This window comes from Pongo abelii, chromosome 5, assembly GCF_028885655.2.
Source record: "Pongo abelii isolate AG06213 chromosome 5, NHGRI_mPonAbe1-v2.0_pri, whole genome shotgun sequence".
NCBI classification, from domain to species: domain Eukaryota; kingdom Metazoa; phylum Chordata; class Mammalia; order Primates; family Hominidae; genus Pongo; species Pongo abelii.
The window spans coordinates 97,846,717-97,867,217 of record NC_071990.2 but is presented as its reverse complement, the minus strand read 5'-3'; the positions used below and the strand labels follow the sequence as shown (position 1 = coordinate 97,867,217).

General features: G+C 39.3%; 1 protein-coding gene across 4 annotated transcripts in view; it reads right to left on the bottom strand.

The window, feature by feature from the left end:
- Nucleotides 1–20,501, bottom strand: part of KLHL32 (kelch like family member 32) — a 215,734-nt gene that overhangs the window by 152,048 nt on the left and 43,185 nt on the right. For all 4 annotated transcript variants that reach the window (XM_002817169.6, XM_024248574.3, XM_054557906.2 and 1 more), the window contains exon 3: nt 12,164–12,344. In XM_002817169.6, coding sequence (XP_002817215.1) covers nt 12,164–12,344 — 181 coding nt within the window. The remainder of the gene's footprint in view (nt 1–12,163; nt 12,345–20,501) is intronic.

Sequence of the window (20,501 nt, the reverse complement as noted above, 5' to 3'; positions counted from 1 at the left end):
AAATGTCTTCTTTTGAGAAGTGTCTGTTCATATCCTTCACCCACTTGTCGATGGGGTTGTTTGTTTTTTTTTGTAGATTTGTTTGAGTTCAATGTAGATTGAACCCTTTGTCAGACGAGTAGATCGCAAACATTTTCTCCCATTCTGTAGGTTGCTTGTTCACTCTGATGGTAGTTTCTTTAGCTGTGCAGAAGCTCTTTAGTTTAATTAGATCCCATTTGTCAATTTTGACTTTTGTTGCCATTGCTTTTGGTGTTTTAGACATGAAGTCCTTGCCTATGCCTATGTCCTGAATGGTATTGCCTAGGTTTTCTTCTAGCGTTTTTATGGTTTTAGGTCTAACATTTAAGTCTTTAATCCATCATGAATTAATTTTTGTATAAGGTGTAAGGAAGGGATCCAGTTTCAGCTTTCTACATATGGCTAGCCAGTTTTCCCAGCACCATTTATTAAATAGGGAATCGTTTCCCCATTTCTTGTTTTTGTCAGGTTTGTCAAAGATCAGATGGTTGTAGATATCTGGCATTATTTCTGAGGACTCTGTTCTGTTCCATTGGTCTATATCTCTGTTTTGGTACCAGTACCATGCTGTTTTGGTTACTATAGCATTGCAGTATAGCTTGAAGCCGGGTAGCGTGATGCCTCCAGCTTTGTTCTTTTGGCTTAGGATTGTCTTGGCAATGCGGGCTCTTTTTTGTTTCCATATGAACTTTAAAGTAGTTGTTTCCAATTCTGTGAAGAAAGTCATTGGTAGCTTGATGGGGATGGCATTGAATTTATAAATTACCTTGGGCAGTATGGCCATTTTCATGATATTGATTCTTCCAACCCATGAGCATGGAATGTTCTTCCATTTGTTTGTATCCTCTTTTATTTCACTGAGCAGTGGTTTGCCAACGAGAACAAAGACACAACATACCAGAATCTCTGGGACGCGTTCAAAGCAGTGTGCAGAGGGAAATTTATAGCACTAAATGCCCACAAGAGAAAGCAGGAAAGATCTAAAATTGACACCCTAACATCACAATTAAAAGAACTAGAGAAGCAAGAGTAAACACATTCAAAAGTGAACAGAAGGCAAGAAATAACTAAGATCACAGCAGAACTGAGGGAAATAGAGACACAAAAACCCCGTCAAAAAATCAATGAATCCAGGAGCTGGTTTTTTGAAAAGATCAACAAAATTGATAGACTGCTAGCAAGACCAATAAAGAAGAAAAGAGAGAAGAATGAAGTAGACACAATAAAAAATGATAAAGGGGATATCACCACTGATCCCACAGAAATACAAACCACCGGGAGGTGGAGCCAAGATGGCCGAATAGGAACAGCTCCAGTCTACAGCTCTCAGCATGAGCGACGCAGAAGACAGGTGATTTCTGCATTTCCAACTGAGGTACCGGTTTCATCTCACTGGGGAGTGTCAGAAAGTGGGTGCAGGACAGTGGGTGCAGTACACCAGGCATGAGCCAAAGCAGGGCGAGGCATCGCCTCACCTGGGAAGTGCAAGGGGTCAGGGAATTCCCTTTCCTAGTCAAAGAAAGGGGTGACAGATGGCACCTGGAAAATTGGGTCACTCCCACCTTAATACTGTGCTTTTCCAAAGGTCTTAGCAAACAGCACACCAGGAGATTATATCCCGCGCCTGGCTCGGAGGGTCCTACACCCACGGAGCCTTGCTCATTGCTAGCACAGCAGTCTGAGATCAAACTGCAAGGGGTCAGCCAGGCTGGGGGAGGGGGCGCCCGCCATTGCCAAGGCTTGAGTAGGTAAACAAAGCAGCCAGGAAGCTCGACTGGGTGGAGCCCACCGCAGCTCAAGGAGGCCTGCCTGCCTCTGTAGACTCCACCTCTGGGGGAAGGGCACAGCCAAACAAAAGGCAGCAGAATCCTCTGCAGACTTAAATGTCGCTGTCAGACAGCCTTGAAGAGAGTAGTGGTTCTCCTAGCATGCAGTTGGACATCTAAGAACGGACAGACTGCCTCCTCAAGTGGGTCCCTGACCCCTGAGTAGCCTAACTGGGAGGCACCCCCCAGTAGGGGCAGACTTGACACCTCACACGGCCGAGTACTCCTCTGAGACAAAAATTCCAGAGGAACGATCAGGCAGCAACATCTGCTGTTCACCAATATCTGCTGTTCTGCAGCCTCCACTGCTGATACCCAGGCAAACAGGGTCTGGAGTGGACCTCCAGCAAATGCCAACAGACCTGCAGCTGAGGGTCCTGACTGTTAGAAGGAAAGCTAACAAACAGAAAGGACTTCCACACCAAAACCCCAACTGTATGTCACCATCATTAAAGACCAAGAGTAGATAAATCCAGAAAGATGGGGAAAAAACAGAGCAGAAAAACTGGAAACTCTAAAAATCAGAGTGCCTCTCCTCCTCCAAAGGAACGCAGCTCCTCACCAGCAACGGAACAAAGCTGGACGGAGAATGACTTTGACGAGTTGAGAGAAGAAGGCTTCAGACAATCAAACAACTCCGAGCTAAAGGAGGAAGTTTGCACCCACGGCAAAGAAGTTAAAAACCTTGAAAAAAAATAGACAAATGGCTAAATGGAATAACCAATGCAGAGAAGTGCTTAAAGGATCTGATGGAACTGAAAACCAAGGCACAAAAACTATGTGACAAATGCATAAGCCTCAGTAGCCGATTCGATCACCTGGAAGAAAGGGTATCAGTGATGGAAGATGAAATGAATGAAATGAAGCGAGAAGAGAAGTTTGGAGAAAACAGAATAAAAAGAAATGAACAAAGCCTCCAAGAAATATGGGACTATATGAAAAGACCAAATCTACGTCTGATTGGTATACCTGAAAGTGATGGGGAGAATGGAACCAAGTTGGAAAACACTCTGCAGGATATTATCCAGGAGAACTTCCCCAACCTAGCAAGGCAGGCCAACATTCAAATTCAGGAAATACAGAGAATGCCACAAAGATACTCCTCGAGAAGAGCAACTCCAAGACACATAACTGTCAGATTCACCAAATTTGAAATGAAGGAAAAAATGTTAAGGGCAGCCAGAGAGAAAGGTCGGGTTACCCACAAGGGAAGCCCATCAGACTAACAGCGGATCTCTCGGCAGAAACTCTACAAGCCAGAAGAGAGTGGGGGCCAATATTCAACATTCTTAAAGAAAAGAATTTTCAACCCAGAATTTCATATCCAGCCAAACTAAGCTTCATAAGTGAAGGAGAAATAAAATCCTTTACAGACAAGCAAATGCTGAGAGATTTTGTCACCACCAGGCCTGCCCTAAAAGAGCTCCTGAAGGAAGCACTAAACATGGAAAGGAACAACTGGTACCAGCCACTGCAAAAACATGCCAAATTGTAAAGACCATTGAGGCTAGGAAGAAACTGCATCAACTAACGAGCAAAATAACCAGCTAACATCATAATGACAGGATCAAATTCGCACATAACAATACTAACCTTAAATGTAAATGGGCTAAATGCTCCAATTAAAAGACACAGACTGGCAAATTGGATAAAGACTCAAGACCCATCAGTGTGTTGTATTCAGGAAACCCATCTCATGTGCAGAGACACACATAGGCTCAAAATAAAGGGATGGAGGAAGATCTACCAAGCAAATGAAAAACAAAAAAAGGCAGGGGTTGCAATCCGAGTCTCTGATAAAACAGACTTTAAACCAGCAAAGATCAAAAGAGACAAAGAAGGCCATTACATAATGGTAAAGGGATCAATTCAACAAGAAGAGCTAACTATCCTAAATACATATGCACCCATTACAGGAGGACCCAGATTCATAAAGCAAGTCCTTAGAGACCTACAAAAAGACTTAGACTCCCACACAATAATAATGGGAGACTTTAACACCCCACTATCAACATTAGACAGATCAATGAGACAGTTAACAAGGATATCCAGGAATTGAACTCAGCTCTGCACCAAGCGGACCTAATAGACATCTACAGAACTCTCCACCCCAAATCAACAGAATATACATTCTTGTCAGCACCACACCGCACTTATACCAAAACTGACCACTTAGTTGGAAGTAAAGCACTCCTCAGCAAATGTAAAAGAACAGAAATTATCACAAACTGTCTCTCAGACCACAGTGCAATCAAACTAGAACTCAGGATTAAGAAACTCACTCAAAACCGCTCAACTACATGGAAACTGAACAACCTGCTCCTGAATGACTACTGGGCACATAACGAAATGAAGGCAGAAATAAAGATGTGCTTTGAAACCAATAAGAACAAAGACACAACATACCAGGATCTCTGGGACACATTCAAAGCAGTGTGTAGAGGGAAATTTATAGCACTAAATGCCCACAAGAGAAAGCAGGAAAGATCTAAAATTGACACCCTAACATCACAATTAAAAGAACTAGAGAAGCAAGAGCAAACACATTCAAAAGCTAACAGAAGGCAAGAAATAACTACGATCACAGCAGAACTAAAGGAAATAGAGACACAAAGAACCCTTCAAAAAATCAATGAATCCAGGAGCTGGTTTTTTGAAAAGATCAAGAAAATTGATAGACCGCTAGCAAGACTAATAAAGAAGAAAAGAGAGAAGAATGAAATAGACGCAATAAAAAATGATAAAGGGGATATCAACACCAATCCCACAGAAATACAAACTACCATCAGAGAATACTATAAACACCCCTATGCAAATAAACTGGAAAATCTAGAAGAAATGGATAAATTCCTCAACACATACACCCTCCCAAGACTAAACCAGGAAGAAGTTGAATTTCTGAATAGACCAATAACAGACTCTGAAATTGATGCAATAAATAATAGCTTACCAACCAAAAAAAGTCCAGGACCAGATGGATTCACAGCCGAATTCTACCAGAGGTACAAGGAGGAACTGGTACCATTCCTTCTGAAACTATTCCAATCAATAGAAAAAGAGGGAATCCTCCCTAACTCATTTTATGAGGCCAGCCTCATCCTGATACCAAAGCCTGGCAGAGACACAACAAGAAAAGAGAATTTTAGACCAATATCCCTGATGAACATCAATGCAAAAATCCTCAATAAAATACTGGCAAACTGAATCAAGCAACACATCAAAAAGCTTATCCACCGTGATCAAGTGGGCTTCATCCCTGGGATGCAAGGCTGGTTCAACATACGCAAATCAATAAACGTAATCCAGCATATAAACAGAACCAAAGACAAAAACCACATGATTATCTCAATAGATGCAGAAAAGGCCTTTGACAAAATTCAACAACTCTTCATGCTAAAAACTCTCAATAAATTAGGTATTGATGGGACGTATCTCAAAATAATAAGACCTATCTATGACAAACCAACAGCCAATATCATACTGAATGGGCAAAAACTGGAAGCATTCCCTTTGAAAACTGGCACAAGACAGGGATGCCCTCTCTCACCACTCCTATTCAACATAGTGTTGGTAGTTCTGGCCAGGGCAATCAGGCAGGAGAAGGAAATAAAGGGTATTCAATTAGAAAAAGAGGAAGTCAAATTGTCCCTGTTTGCAGATGACATGATTGTATATCTAGAAAACCCCATCGTCTCAGCCCAAAATCTCCTTAAGCTGATAGGCAACTTCAGCAAAGTCTCAGGATACAAAATCAATGTACAAAAATCACAAGCATTCTTATGCATTAATAACAGACAAACAGAGAGCCAAATCATGAGTGAACTCCCATTCACAATTGCTTCAAAGAGAATAAAATACCTAGGAATCCAACTTACAAGGGATGTGAAGAACCTCTTTCAAGGAGAACCACACATGTCAATATTAACCTCCAATGCAAATGAACTAAATGCCCCAGTTGAAAGGCAGAGAGTGGCAAGTTTGATAAAGGAAAGACCCAATGATGTGCTGTCTTCAAGAGACCCATCTCACATGCAATGACCCCCAAAGGCTCAATGTAAAGGGATAAAGAAAAATCTACCAAGCAAACAGAAAATAGAAAAAAGCAGGGTTGCTCTTCTAATTTCAGACAAAACAGACTTTAAGGCAACAACAATAAAAGAAGACAAAGAAGGGCATTACCTAATGGTAAAGGGTCAATTCAACAAAAAGACATAACTATCCTAAACATATATTCACCCAACACGGGAGTGCCCAGATTAATAAACAGAATTCTTAGGGACCTATAAAGAGACTTAAATAACCACATAATAATACTGGGAGACTTCAACACCTCACTGATACTATTAGAGAGATCATTGAGGCAGAGAACTAACCAAGATATTCAGGACCTGAACTCAACACTTGACTGAATGGGCCTAACGGATATCTACAGAACTCCTCATCCAAAAACAACGAAATATATTTTTATCATATGCACATGGCACATACTCTAAAACTGATAACTCAATTAGCCATAAAACAATCCTCAGCAAATTAAATAAACTGACATCATACCGATCACACTCTCAGACCAAAGTGCAATAAAAATAGAAATCAATACTAAGAAAATCACTCAAAACTACACAAACACATGGAAATTAAACAACTTGCTCCTGAATGATTTTGGGGTAAACAATGAAATTAAGGTAGAAGTCAAAAAATTATTTTAAAATAATGAGAACAAAGATACAACACATGAGCATCTCTGAGACAAAGCTAAAGCAGTGTTAAGAGAGGAGTTTACAGTACTAAATGCCCATATCAAAAAGTTAGAAAGATGTCATGTTAACAATCTAACATGACACCTAGAAAAATTAGAGAAACAAGAGCAAACCAATCACAAAGCTAACAAAAGACCAGAAATAACCAAAATCAATGCTGAACTGAAGGAAATTGGGATTCTAAAAATCATATAAAAGATCAATGTAACTAGGAATTCATTCTTCAAAAGAATAAATAAGATAAATAGACAGCAAACTAGACTAATAAAAGACAGACAGAAAATCCAAATAAATGCAATCAGAAATGAAAAAGAGGATATTACTTCCAACTTCACAGAAATACAAAAAAACCTCAAAGACAACTACAAACCTCTACGCGCACAAGCTATAATTTAGAAGAAATTGATAAATTCATGGAAACATACAACCTCCCAAATTGAACCACGAAAAAATTTGAATCCCTGTACAGACCAATAAGAAGTTCCAAAATTGAATCAATAAGAAAAAGCCTACTGATGTGGTTTGGTTTTATCCCCATCCAAATCTCACTTTGAAGTGTAGCTTCATAATCACCATGTGTCCTGGGAGGGACCTGGTGGGAGGTAATTGAATCATGGGGGCAGTTACCTCCATGCTGTTCCTGTGATAGTGAGTGAGTTCTCGTGAGATCTAACGGTTTTATGAGGGGCTTTCTCCCCGCCTACCCCCCCGACCTGCCACTTTGCTCTGCACTTCTTGCTACCACCACGTGAAGAATGACATGTTTGCTTCCCCTTCTGCCATGATTGTAAGTTTCTTGAGGCCTCCCCAGCCCTGCAGAACTGTGAGTCAATTAAATCTCTTTCCTTTATAAATTACCCAGTCTCAGGTATGTCTTTATTAGCAGCATGAGAACTGACTAATATACCTATTAACCTGAACATGCCCAGGACCAAATGGATTAACAGCTGACTTCTACCAGATATATAAAAAAGAGCTGGTACAATTTCTACTAAAACTACTTTTACAAACTAAGGAAGAAAAACTCCTCTCTATGTCTTTCTATGGGACAAGTATCATCCTGATACCAAAACCTGGCAGAGACACAACAAAAAAAGAAAATTCAGGCCAATATCCTTGATGAACATAGATGTAAAAATCCACAACAAAATACTAGCAAACCAAATCCAGAAGCACATCAAAAAGCTAATCCACCACAATCAAGTAGGCTTTATACTTGAAATATAAGGTTGGTTCACTATATGCAAATCAATAAATGTGATTCATCACATAAAGAAAACTAAAAACAAAAACCACATGATCATCTCAATAGATTTAGAAAAGGCTTTTAATAAAAATCAACTTCCCTTCATGTTAAAAGCCCTCAACAAACTAGGCATTGAATGACTATACCTCAAACTAACAAGAGCCATCTATGACAAACCCACACCAACATCATACTGAATAGGTAAAAGCTGGAAGCATTCCCTTTGAGAACTAGAACATGACAAGGATGCCTACCCTCAGCACTCCTGTTCAACATAGTACTGGAAGTCCTAGCCAGAGTGATCAGGAAACAGAGAGAAATAAAAGGCATCCAAATAGGAGGAGAGGAATCAAACTATCCCTGTTTGCAGATGATGTGATTCTATACTTAGAACACTCCACATAGTCTCTGTCCCATATCTCCTAAATCTGATAAACAACTTCAGCAAAGTTTCAGGATACAAAATCAATGTATGAAAATCAGTAGCATTTCTATACACCAACAACATCCAAGCTGAGAGCCAAATCAAGATTGCAATTTCATTCACAATAGTCACAAAAAGAATAAAACACCGAGGAAGACAGCCAACCGGAGAGGTAAAAGAACTCTAGAAAGAGAATTACAAAACACTCCTCATTGAAATTAGCAATGATACCAACAAGTGGAAAAATATTTCATGCTCATGGATAGGAAGAATCAATGTTGTGAAAATGGCCATACTGCCTAAAGCAATGTACACATTCAATGTTATTTCTATCAAACTACCAATGATGTTTTTCACAGAATTAGAAAAAACCTATTCTAAAATTCATATGGAACCATAAAAGAGCCCAAATAGCCAGAGCAATCCTAAGCAAAAAAACAAAGCTGTAGTATTGTTTGTAGTATAGTTTGAAGTCACATTACCCAAGTTCAAACTATACTACAAGGCTACAATAACCAAAACAGCATGATACCGGTACAAAAACAGGCACATAGAAAAATGGAACAGAATAGAGAGCCCAGAAATAAAGCTGCACACCTACAACCACCTGATCTTTGACAAAGGCAATGAAAACAAGCGATGGGAAAAGACCATATTCAATAAATGATGCTAAAATAACTGGCTAGCCATATGTCAAACATTGAAACTAGACCATTTTCTTTCACCATGTACAAAAATCAACTCAAGATGGATTAAAGACTTAAATGTAAAACCTAAAATGATAAAAACCCTGGAAGATAACCTAGGAAATACCATTCTGGACATAGGCCCTGACAAATATGTCATGACAAAGACACCAAAAGCAATTCCAACAAAACCAAAAATTGACAAATGGGACCTAATTAAAGAGCTTATGGACAGCAACAGAAACTATCAATGAACACACCCCACAAAACGGGAAAAATATTTTGCAAACTATGCATCTGACAAAGGTCTACTATTAAACAAATTAACAAGCAAAAAATAAACAACCCCATAAAAAAAGTGGGCAAAAGACATGAATAGACACATTTCAAAAAAAGACATACATGCAGCCAACAAGCATATAAAAAAGTGCTCAACATTACTAATCATTAGAGAAATGCAACTCGAAACCACAACGAGATACTATTTCACACCAGTCAGAATGACTATGATTAAAAAGTAAAAAAATAACAGATGATGGAGAGGTTGCAGAGAAAAGGGAATGCTGATACACTGCTGATGGCAACGCAAATTAGTTCAGTCACTGTGGAAAGCAGTTTGGCAATTTCTCAAAGAACTTAAAACAGTATTACCATTTAACTCAGCAATCCCATTACTGGGTATAGACCTAAAGTATTACAAATCATTCTACCATAAAGACACCTGCATGTGTATGTTCACTGTAGCACTATTCACAATAGCAAAGACATGGAATCAACTTAAATGACCATGAGTGGTAGACAGGATAAAGAAAATGAGGTATGTATATACTGTGGAATACTACACAGTCATAAAAAAGAATGAGATCATGTCCTTTGCAGCAACATGGATGGAGCTGGAGGCCATTATTCTAAGCTAACTAACACGGGAACAGAAAACCAAACACCACATATTCTCACTTACAAGTGAGAGCTAAACACTGAGAATACATGGATGCAAAGAAGGGAACAACAGACACTGGGGCCTACTTAATGGTGGAGGTAGGGGGAAGGCAGAAAATTGAAAAACTACCTATTGAGTATTATGCTTATTACTTGGGTGATGAAATAATCTGTACACCAAACCCTCATGAAATGTAATTTACCTGTATAACAAACCTGCACATGTACCCCTGAACCTAAAATAAAAGTTCAAAAAAAAAAATTCAATACTGAAATGCTGAAACCTAAATAGAGAGAAGTTAACACAAAGAAGGCTATGTTATGGTCCATTAAAAGACAAAATTCCTATTCCATAATCTGCATACAATCTAAAGTGTTTTGCTGATTCAAAAGCCCCTCTGAATAATATGACCTTTCTGAAATAAGAATACCTGACAATGTGAGTGAGGGTGTGTGAAATTGAAATGTATAATTATATTAATGGAACTAAAAGGCCACTTTACAGAGGCCTCAAAGATGATATTCTGTATCATCTTTGTAGTTTAGAATTAAATCCCTACTTTTTATTTCAGAAACAGACATTTCAAATAATTACCTCTTTATCTTCTACATTACTCAGTTTCATCACATTTAATACGCTTTTTAAAAAAGGCTGTCTTCTATGATTTGGCATCTTTGAAAATTCTCTGTGACTGCTAGTTGGCATTTAAGTGCAGTTGATATTGTCTCTTAAATAACAAAAGCAACAGTATTATTAGAAATATTCAAACCAATCAACAAATTGCTCATGGGGCCTAAGCTGGTGTCTGTAACATTTAGACTTTACTGGGGGAAATTAAAAAAACAACACAACACAATTAAATTAATTTATATTCCCATTTATGTGGAGATTCATACTATTATGTTTCAAAAGTATTAGTCACTTGTTAACTGAAAAAACATTGAAAAGAAAATTAAATAGGCATTGAAATAATGTATATTTAGAAATTAATATTTCAAAACATCTGGCTAATAATTGTCCAGGTTTGCTATTTTATGTCCATATATGAAGCAGACTATCACACTCGTTAAGAGTCAAACATAGATTTCAATTCCAGATCTGCCGTTTAGGAACTGCGTGACTTCTTACTTATCCTCTGAGTTAGTGCAAATTACTTAGTCTTTGTTATTGTTTCCATATATGCAAAATGGTGATTTTAATAGTATGTATATATATGTACACAATGGGTTGTTGTGAGGATTAAATGAGATTTGCATATAAAATCCTTTGCTCACCATGTGAATCACAAGAAGTGCTAATAAGTGGCATTTAATCAGTTATCACCATATTGTGTACTTTCATCTTCAAGAAAAACAGCAATCTTATTACCACATATAATTTGCTGTTGGAAATCAACCCCAAAGCTCTGGTAAACAAGATGTGTCTTCATTAGCCACATGTACTGACCGTGAAGGTCCATTAGGCCTATGAATCTCTGTCCTTGGAGCAAATAATTAGAAAGCATTAAGAGTATATATAGGCCAGGCGCGGTGGTGTGTGTCTGTAATCCCAGCACTTTGGGAGGCCGAGGCGGACAGATTACTTGAGGTCAGGAGTTCGAGACCAACCTGGCCAACTTGGTGAGACCCTGTCTCTACTAAAACTACAAAAATTAGCCAGGTGTGGTGGCATGTCCCTGTAATCCCAGCTACTCAGGAGGCTAAGGTAGGAGAATCGCTTAAACCCAGGAAGCAGAGGTTGCAGTGAGCCAAGATCGCGCCATTGGCACTCTGGCCTGGGTGAAAGAGTGAGACTTTGTCTCAAAAAAAAAAAAAAAAAAATATATATATATATATATATATATATATATATATACACACACCAGAAACAATACATATACTTAAAGACTTTTAAATTTTAACAAATTGTCTTATAGCTTGGTCTTTGATCCTGAATCCAGAAGCATCCTCTCACTCCAGTCTGCACCCCCACATGGAGCACTACAGTGCCACATTGTCTCATGGTGGTAAAGTGCCAAGCACTCCTTGGCTCAGATGCCAGGGGAGGTCTGTTCTACATTGGATGGACATCCAGGTGCCCTGCCCAGAGAGGACCCAATGGGGCCCCAGGATGCATTCTACCCAGGAAAGAACAAAGGCCCCCACCATTCAGCTCTGGGGGTACCACCTAATTGGCTCCTGGTTTAGTGACAGTTTGAGAAACATTGTCATCCTCTCTTTATCAATATTTTAAGAGAAACCAACAAACTATGCTGACTTACCCGGAAATAGTCACTGCATGCTGCTAGGACTGCCTTGTGCGCATGGAATTTCTGTTCCTCAGCAATCAGGGTGATGTCGCAGAGGATACCATCACTCCTCTGCTGATTCAGCGCTGCCAGGACACTGTCATTGTGAGATTCGGAGTGGCAGAGCCTCTGGCCTGTCAGCATTTCTTGAATACTACAAAGGAGAGCAATCAAGTCAACGTTTTTCCTTTTACCAGCCCTGTGGGCTAGCTGCTCCCTCATTCCTTGAACATCGACTGAGGCAACACGGGTTCCAGTGCACTCTATGAGTGTGACCATCTGTTCCCTCATTTTCCTTCTCTCCACCATTCTCTTGTTCTCTCTTTTTCTTATTCTCTCTGCTCCCCTCCCTGCAGGGTCTTTGTCTCTTTTACTGGTGCCTCTCTTTCTGCATTTGTGTTTGTGTGTGTTCATCTGTGGCTGCATACTGACCCAGGTGTCTGGACCTGCAAGCCTCTGTTTCTGGGCCCCGTCCCTTCAGTGTGTGAACATCTCTGAGTGCAAAACTTCCTCTGGATGTGCATCTGGGCATGTGTATATGTGTGTGTGACCCTTCCCACTCTGTCCTTTCTCTCTAATTCCCTGATTCCTTCCCCACCTTTGTACCTTACCATGTCTCCTACAGGACACAAGACTCTGTTAACACATACAAGAAAACTGAGCAAATGTTAGGACAAAAAGGGCTGCAAGTGGCCATTCCATGTAAAAGGCAATTAAACCAGAGAAGCTTATTATTAAACTTGGGAAATTGTGCACCATAAGAACATCAAAAGGAATGCATTGTAAATGAAAACAAATTTAAAGCTGAAAGTAAAATTTATCTATTATCAGCGTTTAGTTTCTATGTGTGATCATTATACTGGATTTACGAATGACTACATAATTTTCTTTTTGTTTCTACTTTGTGGGATTGCTAACCTTACACATTGTGAAACTTACCCCTTCACTCTCTACCCCAACTTAAAACATTTATCCTTATGTCCTTTCAAAAGTCCTAGGTGAAGCTCTAGATCATTCTACGATAATACAGAAGTAATGCCATAAACACAAAATGCAAACTTTCCCTTTATAGACAGCTATGGACATTTCCAGCTATGTCAATGGGAATCTACACAGTGCTCTAAAATCTCAGAACTGGTATTGGACTAAGACAGGTGATCTGCCAGGAATAGGTTACTCCCAGAGTGAAAGCAAGAGCCATCAAGCCCTGGTTCTGGCCAGCAGATCCATCTCAAAGCTGAGTAAAAATACCGTTGGGATGATTGAGCATTGTCTCTCCCATGTTGGTAATTCCTGTATCCAACCCCTCCCTCTGAATGTGAAAGAGTTTCTCAGGGGAGCCAGAGTTGCCACCAGCCTAGTTTGCATGGTGGGTTTATTTGGCAGGGCTCTGCTCAGCCTGTGGTGCCAGTTGGCTGGTAAATTATAGTTAGGTACAAATCACCATCTTAAAATTAACCAAATACTTCCTGTGAAATGCCAGAAGGCAGTCATTAAGCTTTGTTGGACAGTTTTGACTGGGAAGCATCAGAAATGTCAGAAATATGGAAAGAAAAAACTTGACAGACGGTGATGATATAGGAAGTTCCTGTGGGAAGGTGGGAGGATTATTTTCAGTTGAAATGTAGCAGTGAGTTTTGAAATGGTTACTGTCACTGAATATTCATCTAGTAGCTCAAGCTATAGGCAGACTTTAAAATCAGTAATTAAAAACCACATTCAGAAGCATAAATAATTTTTTGCAAGTTTCTATGCAAAGTCTAGAATGGAGATTAATTAGCATCACTCAATTAATTAGCATCTCAAATCAAGAAATGGAATAGTAATAGAAACATTGTATCAGCCAAGTAAAGCTTTAGGATAGTCTTTGAAAAATCTTTCCTAAAAGGATGACTTTTTAATATATTTGAGAAACACATAGTGCTTACCGTGTCCCATGAACTATTCTTAGTGATTTACAATGACTAGTTCATGTAATCTGCACAACAACACCGTGAGGCAGGCACTATTAATTATTATCTCTATTTTACAGATAGAAAAACTGAAGGTCCAAGATCCGGTATTTTGAGAACCTATCACCAAGAATATAATAATGTAATTCCTCCTCCTGCTTAAAGAAAAAAAAAAAGAGGTCAGGTACGGTGGCTCACGCCTGTAATCCCAGCACTTTGGCAGGCTGAGGCAGGTGGATCACTTGAGGTCAGAAGTTCGAGACCAGCCTGGCCAATATGGTGAAACCCCATCTGTACTAAAAATACAAAAATTAGCCAGGCATGGTGGCGCACACCTTAATCCCAGCGACTCAGGAGGCTGAGGCAGGAGAATTGCTTGAACCCAGTAGGTGGAGGTTGCAGTAAGCTGAGATCATGCCACTGCACTCCAGCCTGGGCAACAGAGCGAGACTCTGTCTTAAAAAAAAAAAAAAAAAAAAAAAAAAAAAAGGCAATCTGTAAAGATCTCAAAAATCTATGCTTAAGGGGAAAACATCATGTAAGTCCCTATTAACTTTATATTATGTATAATGAATCTCAAAATCAGCCTTTTAGAATAATATACATGAACAGAACAACATGACATAGCAGTAAGAAATGTTTGAAATTTTGCTTCAGAAACATTTATCTTCATACTGTGACTGAAAGTTTTGGGATGGAAAATAGATTCTAATCATTATAACCTTAGAAAATATATTTGAAACTTTCATAACTTACTTTCTCCCCTTTTATATCACCTTAAATGTTAAATAAATGTATTTCAAATTTTCATTTGTAGTGGAACCGAAGAATATATTAAGATAATTGCCTTAAAAAGTTTCCTTACTCATTTTCCAAATATAGTGCCACAATTCCTGTCCTTATTATTAAGACTGAATCGGTATTTGCATTTTATATGTCTCTTGAGAGTGAATAAATCTTGCCAGAAAAAGAGCAGCTGTAAACTGAAATTTGGCAAAGAATAAAAGGCTCAGCTTTTAAACAATAGTGATGCTGCACAATTTCACAGGATCATTCAGCTGGGCTTGAAAATTCAAGCTTCAAGAAAACAACAAGTTAAATATTTAAGACAACAGTTGGCACAAGATCCCAAATATTTTGGAACCAATATGTTAGGGATCCTTAAAAGCAGAAACAAATACTCCAACATTTGGCAAGAAATAAAGGCCTCTTAATCAACAAATCATTATTGTATTCTGAAAGTAACTTCCCACTCAACTCTTGGATGTAAATTTGTAAAACATCTCAACCCTCTAAATGTTAAGGCACACGTGGCCACAAAACATAGCTGGAAGGGAGCAGGCCCACTTCACCAAGTCAATAGTCATAAACCAGGGAGGAGAGAAATCGAAGACTGTAATGCACTATGTCTAAATTAAAATGGGGAGCAGACACATGCTTGCAAACAGCTCCCTCAGCATCTAGAACATATATCAAATTAGCAAACTAAGCCTCTCGACTTAGAGCTATGTCCCTCAATTTTTTGAGAAATAAAGAAAAAGGAAGGAAAAGTATATCCTAAAACTTCTAAATTTCTGGAAAAAAGACTGAAAGCAAGAACCATATTTCTCAAGGAAACACAGATTTGAGTGTCATCCTAAAACTGGAAAAGGTCTCCCACAGAAGCCATGTTGCTACCTCAAAATTCATCGGTGAGTGCAGAGAGTGTCCTGGGTTCCCCAATGCAACCTCTTTCTCTGAGGGATGCCCTAGAACTGCATCAATACAAAAGAGTATATGCTATATTAATACCATAGTAACACTCTATTGTATTGTATTGTATCAATACAATAGTAATACTCTATTGTAGGGATACACCTATACAGTAGACACTAACCACACATGGTCACTGAGCACTTGAAATATGGCCAGTCCAAATTGAGATGTACCATACACATAAAATGCACAATGAATGTCAAAGACAATATGAACAAAAGAAAGCAAAATAGCTCAATATTTCTGTACTGATTACATGTTTAAATTATAATATTTAGGGTATGTTGGGTTAAATAAAATATATTGTTAAAATTAATTTTACCTTTTTTAGGGCTGGGCATGATGACTCACACCTGTAATACCAGCACTTTGGGAGGCCAAAGTAGGCAGATCATCTGAGGTCAGGAGTTCAAGACCAGCCTGGCCAACATGGTGAAACCCCGTCTCTACTAAAAATACAAAAATTAGCCAGGTGTGGTGGCACATGCCTGTATCCCAGCTACTCGGGAGGCTAAGGCAGGAGAATTACTTGAACCTGGGAGGCAGAGGTTGCAGTGAGCCGAGATCACGCCACTGCACTCCAGCCTGGGCAACAAGAGTGAAACTCTGTCTCAACAACAGAAAAAAAATTTTTTTTTACCTTTTTTAATATAGTTACCTGAAATTTTAAATTATAGATATGCTTCTCATTATGGTTCTATTGGATACTCTATGAGTTCCCAGGGATATATGTCCCTCTATTTTTTTCCACCTGAATACTGTAAGGGCTTTAGGCAACCCCCGTCAGGCTGCCTGTGCGAACTGCTGTCCCTGTATTGCACAGGGCCCCATATAGGCCCTTGTGCAACAGTGGAAAGCCCCAGACTCCCTGAGCAGTAAGATGGCTTTTTAGTAATGCCAGGGAGCAACCATTTGATCAGCCATATATCAGTATCCAGTAATGGGGAAATAAATAAACAAGGTCTCAGGAAAGAGGATTATTCATAACTTTAAGCCTTTAACTTTCATTCTGGAATTGATCACAGAAACTAATAAATCAAATGCAGAGAACGATGTTCATTATATCATATTCCCTACTCAGACTGAATCACTGCTTTAGTGCAAATTGCTGCTCTGAGGTCACAGAGTTAACATTTTTGGTCACAGAAATCCTATAGGGTTTGATGTTCATGGAAAGAATTTTGACTAAGTTCTGTCAGTTTTAAAGTTGTAAATTCCAAAAACAGCCATATGGTTTTAAACATCTGCATTTCAAATTTTAAAATTCAAGTCAATTTCTATGTCAGTGTTTACCTACAACCTGGATATATAAAAAATATGCAGTAGTTTTTAAGTAAGCCTACCAATAAGGTGTTACATACTTACATATTAAAAACAACCAAGTGGGATAAAGATTCTCATTTCTTAACTAGGCTACTTTACACAAGAAAGAAAAAGGCTGGACAAAAAAAACTAACAGTAATAATTATGCATAATTATCTCAATTCAGTCTATTGGTGAACTATCAAGTGAGTGTCTTAAATCACTTAAATTATGCAGTCAAAATCTTTTCATGAAAATTAAAGACATTAATATTTTAAAAATTATATTTAAGGTAGCAGGATATTAAAAGACCCTTTAATAAAATAATTTCATTTCTATAGAACACTTTATAATTTATAAACACTTTAAAATGAACTTGATCAATTAATAGCAATGGTCATAGTAATAAGCAAAGAAGATACAGTATGCTTAGACAATTATTAAATAATGAAAACTCTGTAGAAAGGAACTTAATTATAAATGAATAGTTTTGTTTCCTTCCTTCCCTCATTCATTTACCCAATAAATACTTATTAAGCCTGTGCCAGGTGTTGTGCTGGGTACCAGGGATGAAATGGTGAGCAAACCATATGTGGTAACAGCCCTCATGGAGCATTCAGTGTAGTGGGGCAGTTACACATTAATCAAATAATCTGGCCTCCCTAAAGAAATAATACTTGAGCTGCCGGCTGAAGGATGAGAACAAGTTAATCTGTTAAAAATGAAAGAGAAGGTTTTCCAGACAGGAGAACAGCAAATGTTATGATCCTGTGGCAGGAGGGAGCATGGCCCTTATAGAGTGTTTACAGAAAGTTAACAGCTAGGGACAAAGGAGAACATGGTGCAGGTAAGGCCCGAGCAGCAGAGGCCTGAGCCCACTTGTGCAGGAATTCTGGGCCAGGTTATCCTAAGGGCAATGGGAAGTCACAGAAAAGGTCACTCAAGCTGTAGTACCAAGAGCAGTAGGGGAGACTGGGCCAGACTAGAGCACACCTGGACTGTGGCTATGGTTCAGCTGAGTGATGGAGTTGGGCCTTGGAGCCCAAGGAGCATTCGGATGAAGTTTCAGAAAGGTGAATGGGATTAAAAGCTATTTAGAGGGAAAATCTACAGGTCTTGGTGTTAGATTATATATGGAGGTGAGTGGGAGGAAGATTTCCAGAAGACGCCTACATTTCTGGCTTATACAACTTGATATTTCCAGAATAGGAAACAAATGAAAGAGGATCAGAATTGTAGAAGAGAATGATGATGAATTTGGTTTGGGACATGTTAAGTTTGAGTTGTCTTTAAGACATCCAAGCACAGATGTCAAATATTTAGTTTGATTCATGGATCTGGAACTCAGAAAGGAGTCTTTGCTAGAGATGTAAATCTGCGACTCATCTGCATAGAGAAGGTGACAACAAAGCTGTATCTCAAGAACATGGCTGAGAAACAAGCAACACTCAAAGGTTGCTGAGAAGATATGAAAGATCAGTTTGAAGCACAGAGGCAGGTTTGGGCCTAGTTGTGGGAAAGGATTGCCTCTTGAGTGGCAGGGAATCAGTGGACCAGAATCACATACTAAAACTCTGGGCACTTTTTGGCTTGTTGAATCTGAAGATTTTTGTGGAACTAGTCTCCACTAGACAATGTAGGCATGGAAATATGAATAGATCGGTTCATCTGGATTGGGGTTTTCTCAAGCAAATGCATCAAAAATACAGGAAATGAGAGAACTTAAGGGTTTAGCAACAGTGATAGAATCTAAACTGCTTAAGAAGGAAAATGAGGAAAGGAAAGACTGGATGGGTTGGTAGAAAGTAGCAGGGCCAGAAAATGAGACATTACAATGAGGTCAAATTACAACCATACTTTGAAAAAGGAGGTTGTGGTAAGAGTAAAATGGCTGATAGCATGATTTCAGAAACAGAGCAATTACTGAGGATGACAAGGTCTGAGGTGTGGCCATGAAACTGGGTGGCTGAGTGCAGGGAGAAGGTCTTTGGAGATAAGCAGATTGAGGGTCCAAGGACCATGAAACAGACATATCCTCCATGCTGACATGAGGGCCCTGGGGGTGTAGTAAGGGGTTTGTGATGAGGAGGAAGACTGCAAGCCAAGTGCCAAAATGCTCAGTGAATAAAGGACAATGACCCCGACTACAGTTAGGAAGAGGAGAGAGATAAAGGGCACCATCTTCAGAAGAGCATGTCTTTGTTGTTTTTGTGGCTGTGGCTTTCTCAGACAATCAATTTGTGGAGTAATGGTCTAGAAGCAAAATCATGCCCTAGGAGGATGACAATCTCTCTACCCATCCTTGAAATACATGGGATGTGAGGAAATAATAATGCCACTACTTTGAGAGGGCTACAAGGGAAATGGTCCTCAGAGGAGGATGGGTCTCAGTGAAGTCGGAGGCAAACAGAGCTTTTCAGGACAAGGAGATGATAGAGCAGAGCATGTGGTTGTGTTGTGACACTTCCACATGGCACAGTGGGAGAGTCTGAGAGGTGGGGAAGGGAGGGCTCTGGGTTGAAGCAGAGAAGGAGAGAACATCATAGAGATTATTGCACTGTGGAAGACAGATGACCGTGGGGTGGGAGTTGATTAATAAGGACGGGATGGCAGACTTAAAAGTAAAAAATTATTTTAAGTATGCACACTGATCCTGGTAGCCAGAAATAAATAACTTGGCTGAGGTGGTGACAGACAGACACCATGGTCTCCATGTGCTGTATTGGTTGGATGCCAGGTCTAGAGCAGGGTTTCTCAGCCTCAGTATTATTGACATTTTGGGCTAGATGTTTTTTTTTGTTTTTGTTTTTGTTTTTTGTTTTTTGCTGTAGGGGGCTGCCCTATGAATTGCAGGATGTTTAAAATGATTCCTGGCCTCTACCCAGTAGATGCCAAATGTATCCACAATCCCAGTGACATCCAAAAACATTGTCAGATATTGCACAACGTACCCTGGTGGCAAAATCATCCACCATTGAGAATCACTGATTGAGAGCAACAGACTCACATAGGGAGTGCAGAGGCGTTACACCTGCTACAGCAATGTCACCAGTTCTCAACACATTTCTGGAACAAATCACCTCTAATAGCTTCAGAGTTACGGAAAGAAGCTGGTCTCATTACTTAACAGACACCCAATTCTTAAGAAAAATGTATTCCCCAGGTTTATCATCTCTCTTATTCTTTGCTCTGAAGATATTTTGACTGTTCCCTCAGAGGATGATGCAGATTTACCTCCAGTGAGACTATTCAAATGAATGCCATGCATTTTCTCATTGGCTGCCCCTCAGTTTCTGGAATGT